Raw genomic sequence first — 16,082 nt, 5'->3', positions numbered from 1 at the left:
ATCTCCTTCACTCCAAAACCATCTAATATATTGGTGCCAGTAAGGCTAAATTACATTCTTGGAGCGGGGAGAGTATTTATGAAACAGTATCCAGAGCAAGGTGACCAAAATGTAACCTCACATCCCAGTTAAAGAATCTGTAACATACCAAAATTATATTCTTATATCTTAGGAGCAACTACAATGCCATGTGTGTTTCCTGTAAAAGTATGGTGTTCCCATATTCTATATTCATTTATTGGTGCTTTTAAATTACATGAAATGTGTATTTCCACTCCTGGCTAAGAATTCCTTTATGTAAAGTTCGAGTGATGGTTCTACAGGCTTCCACAGACACAAAAAAAAACAGGTAAAAATCACTGTAATGTCAGAGAGCGTATTTGTAAGCACAGTGATTCCTTACTTAGCCAATAACAATAAGTTTTTCCAAGAAGGCTGATCTGAGCTGATGGCCTAAAGAATTTCTTGAAGGAGCATCAACAACAGAAGCAAACTGTCAACTCAACCTTATGTCATCCAAGTTTGTAGAGCTTAAAATTCAGCAACCAGAAAGAAGCAATCTGGTGGTTCATGTGAAGTTCATAGAAAGGAAAGCATAATGATAAACTGACAAGTAGCCTGGTACCTGTAAAACTAAAATCTCTACAGTTCAATGGATTGTTCTTTGGTACCTTTCTATAAAAAGATTAATTAAGATTATTAACAGTAAGCAGATACAATATCCTGAGTGGAACGTACTTTGAATTCATGGAGAATACTGCCACATGGGTAAACTTTTTGCTATGTAATATAAAGCCTATTCTTGCTTGTAGAGATCAAATTATATCTAACCTTAAACCTGCTCATTTTAATACCATAAAGTTTACAGCATGTCTAATACTTTAAAAAAATCATTTCCCAAGAGCTAAGAAATACTTGCATCTAAATGTCATTTTATTATACTTCAAACTATCTTACAAGCATCTAGATGGTAACTACATAAAAATAACAAGTTTTCTTGCCCATGACATTTAAACATCATAAAAACTCTACAGATATACCAAGGCATCTACATGTGCACATATAACACAGATGTTGAGATAAGCATGCACTGCTTTCTCCTCTGCCCTTAAATAGTCTCTCACCCCCATTCAAATTACATTAGCATAAGGGCCAAGATAGGAAATATCACACTGCATTTGAGCTGTTTAAACAAAGGCTTTCACATCCCAGTGGAATAAAGAAAAGCTTTAGCTGGATATGAGAAAGTGGATCCAACACATTCTTAAAACCTAGTGGCAAAACCACAGCTATTCAACTTGAAAAGTCATGGTATCTGTAAAGTACAGAATATGGGCTATTTTAGCTTATTTACTTATCAAATAGTTCACCACTCCCTAGGTTTTGGCCAACAGAATTTGTAGCACTTACTGCATTTCTTTTTATTAGTTGAGAGACAGAAAACAATGTTAAGACAAACAAAAGAACAACAAAAGTTAACTCTTTGAAACAGCCTTTTGCTGCACAACGCAAACGCATGGCTGGACCCTAGGCGTGCTGTCGGGGACAACGTGGCTTCAGAAATCAACCCATCACCCCCCACCACGTTACTGCAAGCTGTCCTGCCCAACACAATGGCACTGGACACACGTCCATACACTATGCACACACACCTCACGCTGTATGAGGAGCGCACTGCTGCCTTACCTTTTCTCAGCTGTATACTGAGCCTCTTCCCTATCTTTTTGGTGTTATACCCACTGTTTGCAGTGGAGGTGAGAACTTTCTGAGGTGACGGCACCAGGCCCGAGGGTGGTTTCCCTGATGAATTCACACTATGAGGTAGCTGCGAGTAGGAGTCTGTCTGATCGGACTGGTTACCCGCTCGAGACATTCTTTGTAACGTGTGAAGTCCAGAATTGTTAATACTTTTGCCGTCAGCATACTGGGAATCGGGGCTGAACCGGCTGGAGTAGTATGTGTTCTTCTCACTTTGGGACAACTGTTCATACTGCTCTTTATTTGCCGCAGGAACCACATGGAACCAAATGAACGGCGTACGCATGGCTTGGCGAAACATATGCTGTGCTCTAGGTTTCAAAATGAACAGAAAATTAGCAAATTAGGACTGGCAGACTATAAGACATTATAAGCATAATTACTGATGTTAATTAAGCAACACGAGCTGACAGACACATTGCATTGAAGCATAAACCATAAAACTTGAATCTGTTCACCAGTCTACTTGGTCTGCTTTGTGCTAGGGTTTATTGCCTTAGGGTAACACAATGGTTAAATATGCTTAACAACTAATGTACCAAATACTGGACTCCAGAAAAGCAAAAATCTTAACCACGGTCTTGAAACGCAGACAGTTCTACGGCATGACTGCAGTGTCCTTTTGTTTTGAACCTTGATAATTGCTTCTTCAGATATAGTAATCACAGTGACAACAGGATTATTGGAATGAAAAACACACTTTATACAAAGACTATATATTTCCATGATTTGCTGAGAGTATATGCAGCCTTTCAAAAAGTCTAGTTTACACTTTACTTTTTGTAAGTTAGTAGTCTTTCAGGATACAACATTAAGAAATAGGAAAAAAATGCTTAATCCTGCACAGGCGGACATTGGGCACTGGGTCATGATGCAAAGTACACAAAGTCAACAAGTCTCTTCACAGTCTTAACAAATTGTGATTCAGAACCTTAGAACATGCAGAGACAAGCTGCTTTCCACCATATGGTACAGGGTCGTGTTCCAACCCAGATTAGAGTCAAAGAAATAAAAAACACATTTCAAATGTATATTAAGTACAGGAGGATCAGAATAAATGATATTCCTTTGGCCCTCAAATGTGTTAAGAGTTTTCAGAACAATAGTATCATCTTTGAAATCACTCATTTTCTGCTTTCTCTTTCAATTATCTGTGTGCAAACTACATCTTTTCTCTTTTCTCTTTTAAAAAAGTCTTTCTGATTCACCATTTCGGGATTCTACCCAAGACCAGGCTTCCACTGAGCAAATATTTACGATCTCTCAAACTTCTCCAGGAAGTTTCTGCATACAGGACCATTAGTTCTCACACATAAAAAACCACAAATATTTTTTAAATGTTAAAAATAAAGTCTCCATGCTATCCACATATATTGAACATGATGGATTACAAGTATGAGAGCAAAAATCACATGGGAATTTCACAATAAACAGTTTACCACTGCAAAAAGAAAAAATCTATAACGTGCAAAACCAATCAAATGAGAAGTGCATATAGTCTAATGACAATAATTACCCTGAATTTTTTCTAGTTTGGCTAATTAAAAAACTTTAACATCCCTTGGTGTATCTATTCTTTATTGAAAAGGCAAGCTTAGACAATTTTTTCTTAAATAATTTGTTTCCTCAAATCACTGCAGTGTTAAAGATCAAATAATGCAATGCACTGTTTGGCAAGTATACTTACTGTTCAAATCTCCTATTCCGAAGGTCTCCATCGTTAATCCTGACAATACAATCATTCTCACGAAAAAGGTTTTCTTGTTCAGCTTTTCCACCCTTCTCCAATCGCTTTACCAGCAGCCCCAGGGTTCTGGAACATTAAGATTACAAATGATTACTGTTCTAACAATTTGCAGCATAGAAAACCCTACTAATTTAATATTTTATCATAATCACTACAGAAAATAAATTTTAAACCATCTTTACCTTGAAGTAAGATATCATAGTTTCAAATAATGTATAAGCATTACCTGAATTATTATCCCTTATCTGTGAAACAAAGACCCTAGGTGAATCAAGCATGTCATTTAAAAGTAAGAAGGAACAGGCAGTATAATGATAGCACATCAATTCTTGCAAAAGGCCTAGATTTCTGAGCAGTAAAAGCTCCAAGAGACACCGTACATCTGACAGCCAGAATCTTCTGTGCTAGTTAACTGAAGTTGAAAAGGTTCAACTTAAAATTTGAATTTCTGAATTAGCAGAGAACACCACAGCTATCACTTCTGCTTCTGTGCAAGTGAAATGTGGGGTCATCTCAAGCAATAAGCCTGTAATGAAGGGATGGATAGAGGATTCAGGAACTTAATGTGAAGCAAATGCTTTTATTTTTAAGCCTTAACTTTTTTTTACTGAATAGCAAAGAGGTGATTAGAAACTTATATGACATTTTAAATTCTGCATATTATCTTAAATTAATTGGTTCAGTAATGACTGAAGACAGTTACCATTTTATAGCCTTTGGTCACCTCTATCTAGTGCTTACCCACAGTGTCATCTTAAGGATATTCTTCAAGAGAAAAGGTAATCAAATATTCAACCTGAAATTATGGAATGGATCCTGAAGAGTGGATTTCTGAGATTCTGGTAAGATAGTGTGAAAAGTCAATGCGGTTTCTATACCCGAACTCTAGGTTTGAAGAAGGACTCAGTCTTCAATATTCTTGTATAGACACTGCATTTGATTTTTTCAAATAAGAAGATGAGCTTCACACTGAAATCCCACAGGACCTATCAGTGGGTCAAATTCGCATCATCCAAGTCAGCAGCATTACTTTTTCAGAAGTCATTTCAAGGCATGGCGTGAAAAATACTTGGTTGCATGGCAGGAATTGCAAGACCACATGTCTTTTAGCACAAAACTTTCAGTGATCAGAGCACTTCAGTTCACACATACCTCGAAGTAAAAGAGCAGTCAATGACGCTTAAAAGGACTCCTCATGCGCTCAAAAGTTACATATGCACTTGAGCACTTCATCAAATGGGTCAGAAAAACAAAATTAACTTTAATTTATTTCTTCCACTTTAAATTCTTCATTTACCAACAATCAACATATGCAAATAAGACATATATTTATATTGCAGTCATACGTTTTCTCCTACAAGGCAGATGAGGGAGTAAGAGAAACAATCCTAGTAGCATTTCCATTTCAGAACCATCAGAGATATTAAGATATGATGTTGAAAGGATCTATACACATAAACAGACTGTGAGGAGAAAAACAACATAAAGCATTTTGACAACACAAATCATCAAATGAAGTTTGAGTCAGACATTAACATTTAAGTGATGCTATTCTGTTTTCAACTGATATGGAATATTTTGCAAACACCTAACGTACTGCACCTTTGACTTGTAGGGGGAGTCCCCACCAGAGGCAAACCTTCTCCACCCTCATGTGGTTCCCGATGGACCACTTGGGTGCAGTCACTGATGTGATTGGGCTTGACTTTAGCTCAGCTGCTGCAATTAGCAATCTGTCTCTTTGCAGTAACACTAGTGAGCACAAGGACTGGAAAGATTCTATAAAGCTAAAGTATCATTTCTCTAGAATACGTGCATTTCAGAAAAAACCTACCACCTTCTAAACCAAAACTAATACTACAGGGTACCTAGTCCTATCCCTCCCATTCCAAGTCGATATTCTTTGGGTTTGGAAAGCTCCACCTTGTGCAGATTCCTTCAAACAACCCAGCATCTCCTAATAAAAATGAAAAAGTTTTTGCTTTTTTCCTCAAAGCAAAAACAATGCTCTCCCATTTTTCTTCTGACCAATGAGCTAGTGAAAAGCTTTTGGGGATATGATCTGGGAACTATTATCTACATATTCTAGGTGGTTTCCTTTTTGCCTTTCCCATAATCCTCTGATAGACTAAACGATAAAAAATTCTGAAGTCTACAACACCCAAACACTCCCTTAACGAGCACCCTGTGCTGCATATATTGTACTAAAATTTGATGGTAATTATGAAGGCATTTGTCACAGGAAATAAAACAAAACAAATTTACAATATATTCTTTCAATCCCTTTTTCCTTCTGTTCACTAAAACAAGCCTTGAACAGAGTCTCAGATTTTTGAAACATCATAATTATAAAAATAATTTTTATAGATTACGTTGTTAGCTGCAGAAAGCCTAAAATAACATTTATGAATGTTAATGATAAATAAAATTGCATTTCTCTAAGAAAAGGAAAAAGACTTGTATGCCTTCAGTGAGAAGTGCCTTCTCAGAATTATAGTTTTGATACAAATGAAAGCGAGGGTTAGAAAACAAGCTGCTAACTTTTTCACTAGTAAACTGTTAAATTTCTTAGGGGAGATAATGTCTTTGAGCTCCAAAGCGAAGTTACTCTAGAGGGTACCTCTAAATGGGGAAGGGACAAAGAAGCAAATACAAAATTAGGAATGCTACACTTAAGAGAAAAATACCAAAATATTTGAGGGGGAGAGGAAAGAATTGTGTCTACTTTTCATTTTTCTTCCACTTTCTGCTCAACAGCACTTTGATGCAGGAGGACTCCTTTGTAATGCCCAAAGACAATTCAGAATTTGGATGTGTGGACAATGCTTGCATGAGAGCATCCACAATAACTCCAACAGGTGTTTTGTTTATATGGTTAAACATAAAAAAACCCTATCAAAATTTCTTATACCTAATATCAAAACACAGTCTACAAAAAGTAAACATTCCAAGTTAATATTGTGATAATACACTGCACAAAATAATATTTCATCCTAATGTCTCCATGTACTTATGATTATAAAGTAATTTGTCTATCAATGCTTTTTGCATTTTTCTTGAAAAACTGTTTTCTATGGCTTCACATTCTGAAGTTATATTAGATTATTAATGCAAGATGCATCTTTATGTATAGCTTTTCATTTCTCAAATTCACTTCACCTAAGCTCTGAAATCTAGTAAAAATATTACTAATCCTAACCAACAGTAAAATAATGTAACACGCAAATAAATTACCAGTCAGAATTGCAAATAATCTCATTAAACAAAGGCTACAAGTTCTACTAATGCAAGATTGCTCATCTCATACACAACATATGGTGCACTCATGAGGATTTTGCTTTTCAGCAAATGTTAGAGTTAGGTTAACCAAGGCATATAAAGCTGAAGTCACTGAGAACAGATTCAAGGCTGGATGAACAGCCAGAGTCAAATTTGAAACCAGGATCCTCACAGTACCTTTTCACAAAAAATTATTTTTTATATAAATACATGGGGCATAGATGTCTTTAGACACAGTTCCAGAAACACTTTCCTGAACGCGGTTCTGCATAGCAGACTAAACTCTCCGACAGCTTGCAGAAAATGTATGTTCCTGAAAATTTTACTAACAAAACCTTATCAATTTCCTACAGTGTTTCTTCAGCATATTATGGTTAGATGTAAGAATATTACTCTAAAAAAAAGGCATTATGGGAATTCATGTTTGTTGTTGCAGTAACTAGAGATAAACAGTAGACCTGATATTGCAAATATGCAATAACCTAAAAACTAATTGGATTTTTTCTTCCCTGGTGTACGCCACCACCATTAATCCTGATAAGTGGAGATGTAGCTCTAGTACAGTTTCAATATTACGTTTCCTACATTAAGAAAACATACAAATTTTGAAAGCCTGTAAACTAATCTAGTATAAAATACAAAAGTCAGTATATATATTTGCTTAAACAGAACCATGTAGCATACAAATATACGGGTGCGTTTGAATTTGCTTAATCTTGTCCAGTTAAGGTAAGTCAACATGTCTTTAACATAAATTCTTCCATTATAAACATCTTAAACTATAACTTCCTCAAGAATGGGATTAAATATTCTGTGAACCTCTGCAGAACATTGTGAAAGTTTGTAACCCTCTAGAAACAATAATTATAAGTGGAAATTTGGTACCTGCACTGTTTTAGATTAACATTAGCTGACATGGGGACAGAAGGGAAAGAGTATCAAAACACAGAGCTCAATTGCTGTATTTGTTTGAAATATCTAATTGGGAATGTAAACAGCTTAGATTATATTACCATTTGCACCACTGTATTTCCACAAGGTTCATTACTCTAATTATACAATTAAAATAAACTCAGCTACATGTGTTAACATTTCAGTTCTCAGTATAAATTACAACCAATGATAAAACTAGAAACAAGCAGTGAATGTTTTATTGACATCTAAATTGCCTGAGTTAGTCTGGGTAGTTCTTTGAAATTGTGAACTCCCCACATGCCATCCAGCTGTATGGAAATGATGATAATTTATCTTAATAAAAACTGACAGTGTAAATACTCTGAGAGTAATAAAAATATTACATTGAACATCTAGAATATGATTTGGCCATCACCGCCCATTGTACATACACACTGAAGTTATTTACCTATTACCTGCAAGCTAACTGTAATATAATCAAATCAGACAGAACAGAAAATAACCAATTTAGATGTTTATGTAAAGTCACTAACATGAAAAGGCAAAAAAAACTAGATTAAGGGGCAAAAATAAGGATTGATTGAAAAGCCGATGTGTAGTGGTTTCACACAATGAGAAGTTCTACAGGAACATAAACACGGTATAAACTTCCTGAGATTCGAAGGTCAGAGCAAGCAAATCAGCTTGTTTGTTCAAGCTAAATTATCGTGGCTGATCAATGCTAAATTGGAGATAAACTCCTTTGCACAACATTGACGTCACGGCATTCTGCAGAGGCATAAAAATAACTATCAGCTTTCACGCCTGAAGTTCAGAACCAATTTCCAACCTTTGGTAACTACTCCTCAGCTTTTTAGCTTGAATAATACTTCAAATTAAGTTTATATAACTTTTGAAAGGATGAGATCAGGCAAATAAAGCCTTGAATTCAACTAAAAGAGTGAGACAATGGTACATTCACACCACAGGGAACCTCTTCCCAATGCGTATGTTTTTGAAAACCACGGCTACCTTTGAGACTTAAAAGGTTGGAAATACGGGAGAGGAATAAATGAAGATGCAGATAACACATACCTCCTAGATGATCAAACAGAATATGATCATTACAGAGGCACCTTGAAGGCTGTATTAAGGACTCTCAGTATAGACAACAGGCATTAGATATTACTTTAGTTTTCTTTGTATCTTGAGAAAAAGAGCAAAACTTTTACAGTGAAATATGAAGTGATTCATAAGCTCTAGAAAATGAAGGCCACTTCCACTAAAATTAAAAAAAAAAAGAAAGAAAAAAGATAACTATAGAAAAGAAAAATGTACAAATAACGTTCTAGTGCAGAGATTGTGCATGCATCATTTGAGGTTTTTCTTTCTTTTTTTTTAATTAAATCTGCTAAATTTGTCATTGAAAGTGACTAAAAGCAACAAAATTCGGTCTCATATTTTTCCCATTCTTCTGAGACTCCCTTCGTATTTTTAAGACATTTAAGATACATAACATAAAAACAAAGATTAAATACTTTTATCTGCCAGGTTTTAGATGTATGGTTTATCGTGGAGTTTGTGGCATGCTTCGAATGGAAGACCAGCTGGCAAAATCCTACATGCTCACTGTTCTGCATCAAAGTGTCTGATTCTTATTAATGGATGTTCTTTATGGGGTTTTCAGATGAATACCCAAGTCTTTTTCTGTTCTGTTATACTAAGTACACTTCAAAGTAGTCTTGGGACCATGGGACTATAACTTCCCTATCATTATTCAGAGAGATTTCTGATGTTATCTCATGTGTCAGTTGAACCTCCTTCCAAAGACAGACATGGTAGGATTTCAGAAGAGCAGCTTGGGTATAGAGCTTGAGAGGATTTCGAAGACTCTTAAAAGTAGAAAAGGCCACATAAGCTTGCAGAGGAGAACTCAGTGCAACCCCATTTATGCAACAACATAACATCTTCCATCAGCCAGGACTACTCACATGCTGTTCTTAAGGGACTGAGTACTTTCTCTCCTGTCTGAGCACCTATGCTCTTCTGTACCAAGAAGGAAGGAAGGATCGCTGCTCAACTTTGCACAGATGTAGAATTTTCTTTCCTTTTATGCTTTCACCTGTTTCCTCTTTGCTCTACTCTTTATCTAAACACTTTCCTGTTCACTTTCTATTTTGTCCTTTCTGCTTTCATTTTCATGCCTCCTATTCTGCTTAGCACAGCATCTATGCCATCACAAAAAATGTGCAAGCAGGTTTTGCAAACAAAACTTTTACCCTGAAAAACTTCACAACCATAAGGTGATGAATATGTATACCCCTCCTCCCTTTTGATAAGGTGAACAAATTCTGATATCCAAAGCATATGATCAGAAAGGCCAATAAAGGACTGATGAACTTCTAGGGGTAAAAACAGAAGGGTAAGAAGGAAACATATCCACAGAAGAACGTTTGACCCTGTTTGTACAAATCAATAGTACTTTTCCCAGAGAATTATGGAGAGATTTTTTTTTTTCCATTTAAATAATATCTCAGTTTTACTAGGAGCAGAACTAATTAGTAGCATCTATACAGACAAGGCAGAGATCTTCACTGACTTTGCTCAAGATCAAAAGCCAATATTGAAGACAGATTCCTACTCTAAACCTAAACCCTCAAAAGACCATGAAAAAGTAAAATATTTCCTCAATATAAATACAGGACATAGTTATGGCATATAATTTTTAGAGGTTTGGGGAGTTTGCTTTAGGAGAGGGGGCATTCTCTGGAAGGAGAAGGCCTGTTGCTTATTTCCATTTTTAAAATTACTGATTTAATAACCCTTGCCTATTAAGTAACATTTTCAAAAGCAAAAGCAAGGAACTGGAAGAAAAATAATTTAAAACAAAGCATAACTGGATACGAATACCAAACAATTATAAAACAACACTGAGCCAATGGACTAAGCTATGTGATACATCCTATCTTTTCTTTTTGGATATCCTTCACAGTCTTTACCGAGTCCTGTGCCTGGTTTTGTGTATTTTGGTTTCTACTGAGCAGATCACGTTAGTTCACCACAGCACACAGCAGAGCACTTTGCAGCCAGAGGAGGAACAAAGAGCAGCCATGTGCTAAAGTGAGAAACAGGCAGAGGAGGATCCCTGCCAAGCATCTGCTCTCCCTCTGAATCTAGCAAAAGTAGAACCAAGTGTCTCTTATCTGCTCAAAAGAGCTGGAGGACCAGCAGTAACAAAAAAAAAAAAAAAAAAAAAAACAAAACGAGGAATTTTTGTAGATAACTTAAGAACTGATGAACAATGAAGACACAAGAATTCAGAATTTTTACCTAATTTAGTCATCAGACTAACTTCTCTATGCAGAGGGTTTAATATTTTTCCTAGAACTTTTTTTTTTTTTTTTTTTTTTTTTTTTTTTTTTTTTTTTTTTTTTTTTTAAAAAAAAAAAAAAAAAAAAAAAAAATATCATAAAGGAACTAAAAACTGTCAGCAAGTGCACCAAAACTGAGGATGGGTGCGTTCCTTTCCCTGCCCACACTGCAGGCAGCTGGAAAAAGTGTGTTTGTTCTCTCTGAAAGCATGTAGAGATGTGGGCACAGCTGACAGTAAAGCAGCAGTACAACACAAGTGCTTGTCATCCACTCCGAGCCATGAGCTCTACTTTTCTTCCACTACAATGCAGAAAACATGGGAGAAAAGTTATAGAATGTTATGGAAATATCTGAGGTCCTCTCCAATTTTGACTGCTCCTCCACACTTTGAAGACATTAATCCCCCATGAGATTATTTTGGAGGGCTTCAAAAATTGCACATACCATCCATTTTTCAATGGGGGAGTTCTAGTATTATGAAGAAAAAGTGGAAAAATTTTAATATACAAATTATCTCCCTTGGAACAGAATTTGATTTTGAAGTATGAGCAACTATATTTAAGATTGGCTTTCCTGTAACAAAACTTTATCATATAATCCCAAACCCAGGGGAAAAAAAAAAAAAAAAAAAAAGAGTTAAAAGTCCTTCGTAGCATCCTTTAAAAAGTGAGATATTTTATTTCTGTGTTTACAGCTTTTTCATTTTACATGCTCTCATTATGTATAAAGAGTTTAAACTTCACCTCAGACTTGACAACCACATTAACATCCTGGACGTGAATTTTACTTGAGTTAAAATTCTTATTCAAAATGTCAAAATCTACATTTCTAACATCAATTTTATTAAACAAGTACTTAGCAGTCAGCCAACATCCTTAAACCAGTCTTTTTCTTGGCCGTCACGCTGTCTAAATCCCAGATAACTGTGTGAACATTTCAACCATTTCCAACTCCATGGGATTTACTTCTGAGCTTAAGTTTGAAGCACCATTCACAAATGCCCTTTCCATACCCACACTGAATTTACTAAATTTCAGATTATGAAGAGAAGAATGTACTACTTTACAAAAGTTGGTTCTTAATACTTGTAGTCCTCAGAAAAAGTAGCCTTAAATGAAGAAAAAATACATTTTCTCATAATACACGTCAGTGTGGCTATGATAGCATTGGGTTTAAAGTACCAACTGCAAATAAAACTCTTACACTGTGTTTAAAATCCTGTGAGGGTATTTGGTACAGAAGGAAAAATACATTTATCATTTCTAAAAAGAGGATATTAACATTTGAGATATATATATGTATAGCAAGTTAGTTTTGCTCTTAATTACTAAGCTGAAATTGCTGCTGGGTAGACAGACGTGAGAACATAACACCCCTTCATGTGTAATCAAAGATTACTTTTTAAAATATGCATTTGTTTCCCTTTTCCTTAAAGGGGGAAAATACAGTGTATATTTAGAATATACATCACCAAAATAATATTTGCATGTATTCCTGAAGAACTATCATTTTCCAACATACTTAAAAACTTCATATCCACAACGCATTACTACAAAAGTTAAGCTATTTTCCTGAGACAATGTTAATGACCCTAAATGCTAAAGCTCTACCAAAGTAAGCATTAGAGATGATGCATTCTGTTTACTAAGTTAACCCTCTACATTGTATTTTTTACCGTAAAGGATTTTCTTTACCCTTTTTTTTTGCAAACGATACAACTTCAGGAAGTTCCAGCCTGTCATATAACAAAACAGGTTCACCTTCCCCAAAACGAGAATGTTTCAACTGGTTTTGCTACTTCATTTTAACCCCAACAGATGGGATAACACTAAATATCAAAAGCATGATGACTGTTTCCCTTCCACTCCTATCAAGCCCAGGCGCAGGATGCCTCTGGTTTAGATTCCTGCTGTTATTTGGGAACTTGTGGCTCTAAATACTCAGCAGGGAAACATTGGATACATATCCACCTGAACTAAAGCATTAGATTATAATTTTAAGAGTCCAAAAGGAAATATCCTCAAAATTCAATTTCTTGTGAGATCACAACAGAACCTCTATTACAACCCCGCAATCCTAACTCCTTTTAAGCAGAGTTTTTCCACTACAGAGTCCGTTCGAAGTATAGAGTCAGTAAACATGCATTCCTTAATCAGTGAGACTGCCTTTTGAAAAACATACAATATTCTGCAGAAGGCAAAGGCACACAATACAAAAATTAACACAACTACATAAAACACAGCAAGTCACGAATCAATTAAAATCCTACACGATACGTTACCTTCCGCCTCGGGCACTGAAAGGCACTACATGGATTCCCAAAGGCCCACCGTCGTTGGAGACTTCTACGAGCTTTACCATATCACTGTGAGACAATGACGAATGAGGGAATATGAACATGTACCGTGAAGGAACCAAAAAACCCCACACAAGCATACACAGAAAAACAAAACCATTCCAGAAATCAAGTCATGGTGATGAAAGCATTGTTGAACGCTACGTACCTGAAGATTAATCTGATGGCATGAAAGGGGATCAATCATCAAAAATAGTTCAATTAATAAAACAAACAAAAATCAAATTTTTTGTAAACTTAGTTTGCTACATAAAGTTAGGTATCATCATCGCATGCATGTTATTTCATTTCTTCATTATTCTAAAGTTATATTTAAAGTTAAAGTTTACGGTTTGGACCACTGAGCAGAAATACCTTAAATACCACATGTTTTTTCCTCAGAAGCCTAAATGCTCATCACAGCACTAGCATGCTTTATTTCTTTATCTTAGGGAGAGCCCACTCTAAGCCCTAGTATTAGTTTTTACATAACTACTCCTTAATCAAATGAGAATTACTAAATTTATAGTTGACTAACACCTTCTAGTTTTAAAACACGTCATTTTATTGTAATTCCATTTCTTTTACTGGAAGCTCGCAGTATCTGTGTCTCCTTACTAGGCACAGTTTCCAAAGTAAGATTTAAGTGTAACACTCAAAACCAACCAGACACCTTCCTGAAGCAACTATGCATCTAGTTTCCAATTAAACTTTTTGCTGCAGAGAAGAAAAAAGTGATAGAGGAAAGTAGACATTCAGAGACATGCAAAAATTCCATAAATAGATTTGGACCAAATCTACTATTGCATTTGAAACATGCCCACATCTGGAAAGGTGGAGTATGGAGCATAGACCATAAAGAGTTATAAATACTCAAATAAGAAAAAAATACATGAAGGCCAAACCTCTCAGTAAATCTGGAAGTGACAGATCTGAATGGAAGCCACAATCTAAATTTGTGGCTTATGCATCTCTCTAGAATTACATACTTTTTCCATATTTTCTGGCCCTTCATATATATATACACACAGATCTTTGAGAAGCTTGTTTCTCATAAGTGCACAAATCAAATTTAATCTGGAAATTGAGCTAAGAGCAAGACCAATGCCCTATGATAGCATTAAAATATTTCCTACTTCCTTCAATAAGCTCTTGATCATATGGTGGCCCATCATAAAAGCTTGCGGCTCTTAATCTGAAAATAACCAGACCACATATCGTTAGGAAGTCAACAAAAATCCTGCGTTACATTTTGGTTTCATATTTCTTCCATATTAATTTTTTTAATATATTTTTAAGGTAGCCTTTACATTTGCCATATGCCTCAATTCACGTCTGATTTTTTTAAACTCACTTCTTAAACACGACAAATGGAAGGTCTCTGTCCCTGTTGCCACTGAGAGATATCAGCCAAAAACATGTTATTCTTCAGACTTGGACAAACATTTTGAAGCTGACAGCATTTCGTATGTTCCCTGTTTCAGTTCCCGCATAGGCTAACTTCACTTCATTCCCACTGTATGTTAAGGCTAACTCTTGTGCAAAGAAGTTCAAGGGAATCAAGCAAAGTCATTCACATCCAAGAGGTCCACTAAAAGACATCTTTTGCTATTGGTAACCCTATTGCCCGCTATAAGTAACTTTTTTTCCGAATTTCCTATTAGCTTAAAAGAAAACTGAAGCTGAGAAAGAGTCTAAATGAAAATTGATGTGATTAACTAGGAACTGTCATAACTGGAAATACAGCTTAAATATATTTTTTTTTAAAGTCAGTTTTCATATCCAGACTACTCTGTTTAACTTTTTCTACTGCCTGAGCCAGTGACCTTTTTTTTCCAAAATACACTCTTATGGTCTAGGCACCCATTTTTCTCATACTTTTTCTTAAAAAAAAAAAATCCTAAATTCAACTGTTAAACTCTATAACAGAAAATGATCCCTTTCTAAGAGAGACTGTTCCAATTTTGCTTCCTGATTTTCTCAGAAGTCCGGGCCAACTACTTCAAACAAACATTTAAAAAGTATGGTATCAAAACAGAAAAGAATGTAGTAGCATATGATGAAAAGTCAAAAAGTTACTTAAAAGCAACACCAAGATGCATTAAATTTGACAGAAGTTCTGAAAACTCTATTTAGCAAACTGCATTTGGAATTTGCAATGTAACAGACTTTGTAAATCGAACGGAGTAAATCTCAGAATGTATTGCCTAAGAGATGTCACCATGACCTGTAACATTTAGACCCTCTGCACCTAATGCATACTTTAATTCAGAAATAATAGGAACAGAAGATTTGTCTTTATTTAAAATTTAGGTTTAACAACTTTAAAAGGTTTCATTTAAGAGTAGAAGGGATATTTTGTGATTAATTCCATCACGAGGTATGGATCAACTCTTCGCAATAAAATCCAAAAGATCAAGCTTTCTGTATCTTGTGATGAAATAAAATATACTTTACTGATCTTTTTAAAATTAGGAGGAGCTTCCCAGTCCTAAACAACATCAGTTTTGATCCAGTCACAAAGTATGAGGCTTTTGACCACACAACTTATGTGACCCCCCCCATATTCCCAGTAGACTGTGAACTGGTGACAGGAATTAAAATATTCCCTTTTGAAATTCTTGCTTGTCGATTAATTCCTGCTAGCACTGACCCTACTCCATCCGTTAAGTTTTCAGAGTTCCATCAAATAAGCAT

The 16,082-nt window shown here is 35.5% G+C and overlaps 1 protein-coding gene across 7 annotated transcripts in view; it reads right to left on the bottom strand.

Annotated features, from left to right (window-relative positions):
- PARD3 (par-3 family cell polarity regulator) overlaps positions 1–16,082 on the bottom strand; it is a 406,440-nt gene that overhangs the window by 208,827 nt on the left and 181,531 nt on the right. For all 7 annotated transcript variants that reach the window (XM_014945082.1, XM_014945087.1, XM_014945084.1 and 4 more), the window contains exons 6-8: positions 13,332–13,415; positions 3,446–3,571; positions 1,687–2,069 (exon numbers count right to left, since the gene is read on the bottom strand). In XM_014945082.1, coding sequence (XP_014800568.1) covers positions 1,687–2,069; positions 3,446–3,571; positions 13,332–13,415 — 593 coding nt within the window. The remainder of the gene's footprint in view (positions 1–1,686; positions 2,070–3,445; positions 3,572–13,331; positions 13,416–16,082) is intronic.

Source organism: Calidris pugnax, unplaced genomic scaffold (assembly GCF_001431845.1).
Source record: "Calidris pugnax isolate Ruff unplaced genomic scaffold, ASM143184v1 scaffold54, whole genome shotgun sequence".
Lineage (NCBI taxonomy): Eukaryota > Metazoa > Chordata > Aves > Charadriiformes > Scolopacidae > Calidris > Calidris pugnax.
Note: the sequence above shows the minus strand (reverse complement) of the source record. Positions and strands in the feature narration are given on the sequence as shown.